Here is a 2,316-nt window from a genome sequence, read left to right as displayed (position 1 = left end):
TTTAATATTTAATATTTTACTATATTATATTGTAGTTTTAAAGGAAATATTATTTTGTAGTTTTAAAGGAAGTATATATATATAAACCATAATATATATATAAATTATAGATTATATATAATATATATAATCTATAATTTAATTTATAAAAAAATATCAAAATCATTATGTATGATATGCATATGGATTCATGTGTATTGTGCAAAATGCATATATGTTTAATATATACATATCTATCATTTTTCTATATTTTATTTTTTTATACATTTCTATTACATTAAGAAATATAAATATTATAATATTTAAAAATATTGAAAATTATTAAATAGAATATTTTCAAAATCTACTTTAAATGTATAATATAATTCTATAAAATTATATATTTTAGATAAATATATTCTTTATTCAAAATTACATATATTCAAAAAATAAAATAAGAATTCAACTACCTAGTACTCAGTTAGTATGAGTACTAGTACTGAAGATATAATTATCAAATATCAAATTGTAATATTTTAATATTCTTGTTAATATACGCACGTGGCTTGCAACACTAAGCTATTAAACTTGTTGTATATGTACATAGATATGTATACAAATTAAATACAAAACACACGATAAATATTGCGAATAAAACATTAATATATTATATTAACATTAATTATCATATTAAATTGAAATAATGTTAATAAATATATTAATAAAAATATAATTTTAAAATATTATAAGTAATAAATTTCAACTTATCATTATTTCAGATTTAATGAATTATTAATAGTTAAAAAAAAATTTTTATTTTATTATATTCGAAATTCAAATTATTAAATTTTCAAATTATTAATTTGAAATTATATTCAATATAAAACATAACTGATGATTACCTATAATATTTATAATATACAAATATGAAACATTAAATTCATCATATACTGATTATTATAAAAATCATTTATACGATTCAAATCATTAAATAGTACAATTAACATTAAAAAGAAAATTTTGGATGAACAAACAGTTGTAATGATTATTTTTTGGAATCGATCGAAATACTTATTTTGTTTGAATCAAAGTACAGACATTTATGCAAAATATTTTTGACTAACATGTAGATATTTAGGCATTCACAAGTCGGTAAACTCTCAACTTGTTTGAAGCTGAGCGATCGTTACCGGCAGCAAGAAAAAGGGGTAAAAGCGCGTGTATAAGCGTCATCAATAGTTTGTCGCGTGTAGTGACTAAATGAGTATCTCACCTGAAAGTCACAGTGGATAATTTCGGCGTCGTCTAGAAGTCGAATAGTGGCGCGATGCACCACTGTAACGTCACTTTTACTACCAAATTTCAACATTTCTGCCCTCAAGTCGCCACCCGAATTATCCCCTCGACCCTCATCGTCTCCTGCCCCACAGCACCACACACTGCCAGCTAATTATTTTCGATTCACGTTGTCGTTATCGTAAATAATTGTAACTGTCGCTGATACGCGACTTGTCAGTAAATTTTCCGTCAAGTTGATATAACGCACGATGACACTATACAACGAACGATACATCACAGTAGTATGTAGAATACCAAACTTTCTGTCAACCGGTCTCGTCTTCTGACCTAAAGTTACAACGATGCCATATTTTCAACTCACGTAACAAACCCAATGTTGCCGTTCAGAGATACAGCAATTGTGTAATATGATTGGTTCATGACTCAACTGTAGCGGGTATTTTAAAAATAAATTTTCAAATATCATCAATAAGTTTTTCCAATTATATTTACAGATAACATAATAAAAATGTGTTAATAAAAACTTATCTTATTTACATAGAAAGTAAATAACATTGTATCTTGGAATAAAATATTATTTCTTTATTAAATAGATATTTTAAAATAATTACTTATACAAAAAATTTTGATCACTATATTAATCAAAAATATAAATTATAAACTATTCAAATTTAATATTGTTGTTAATTTTTATTTAAAAATTAAATGAAAAAATAAAATAAATATAGAAAACAATATAAAATATATCGTATTTATATAATATTATAAATTATAACTTTAATCTTTGTAAAAAAATACAAACATTAAATAAAAAAATTTTTTTTAGAATTATATTCTTATCGTCGAATATTATTATTATCGAAGTAAATATTGCTTTCATATAAAGTTATAAGAACAACCTACAGATGTCACTCAACGATGAATGACTTGTATATTAAAGTAGTAAATCGAAATATAGTGGGGGTAAACTAGGAGCATTGAACAAAGGTTGCCTGCGTTGGTCGAGGAGTCGGCGGCGCATTCACGATTCAAACATGG

General features: G+C 24.0%; 2 protein-coding genes across 2 annotated transcripts in view; one reads left to right on the top strand and one right to left on the bottom strand.

Moving 5' to 3' along the window:
- The window catches only part of LOC102677018 (FERM domain-containing protein 5), a 65,811-nt gene extending 64,180 nt beyond the window's left edge, over positions 1 to 1,631 (bottom strand). The window contains 1 exon segment of the mRNA XM_006620193.2: positions 1,253 to 1,631. Coding sequence (XP_006620256.1) covers positions 1,253 to 1,348 — 96 coding nt within the window. The 5' untranslated portion in view covers positions 1,349 to 1,631.
- Positions 1,632 to 2,245: 614 nt separating this feature from the next.
- The window catches only part of LOC102676874 (glucose-6-phosphate 1-epimerase), a gene marked incomplete at its 5' end in the record, with an annotated part of 32,310 nt that continues 32,239 nt past the window's right edge, over positions 2,246 to 2,316 (top strand). Inside the window, one exon of the mRNA XM_006620192.1 lies at positions 2,246 to 2,316. Coding sequence (XP_006620255.1) covers positions 2,246 to 2,316 — 71 coding nt within the window.

The sequence above is a fragment of the Apis dorsata genome, unplaced genomic scaffold (genome assembly GCF_000469605.1).
Source record: "Apis dorsata unplaced genomic scaffold, Apis dorsata 1.3 scaffold_486, whole genome shotgun sequence".
Taxonomy (NCBI): Eukaryota; Metazoa; Arthropoda; class Insecta; order Hymenoptera; family Apidae; genus Apis; species Apis dorsata.
Note: the sequence above shows the minus strand (reverse complement) of the source record. Positions and strands in the feature narration are given on the sequence as shown.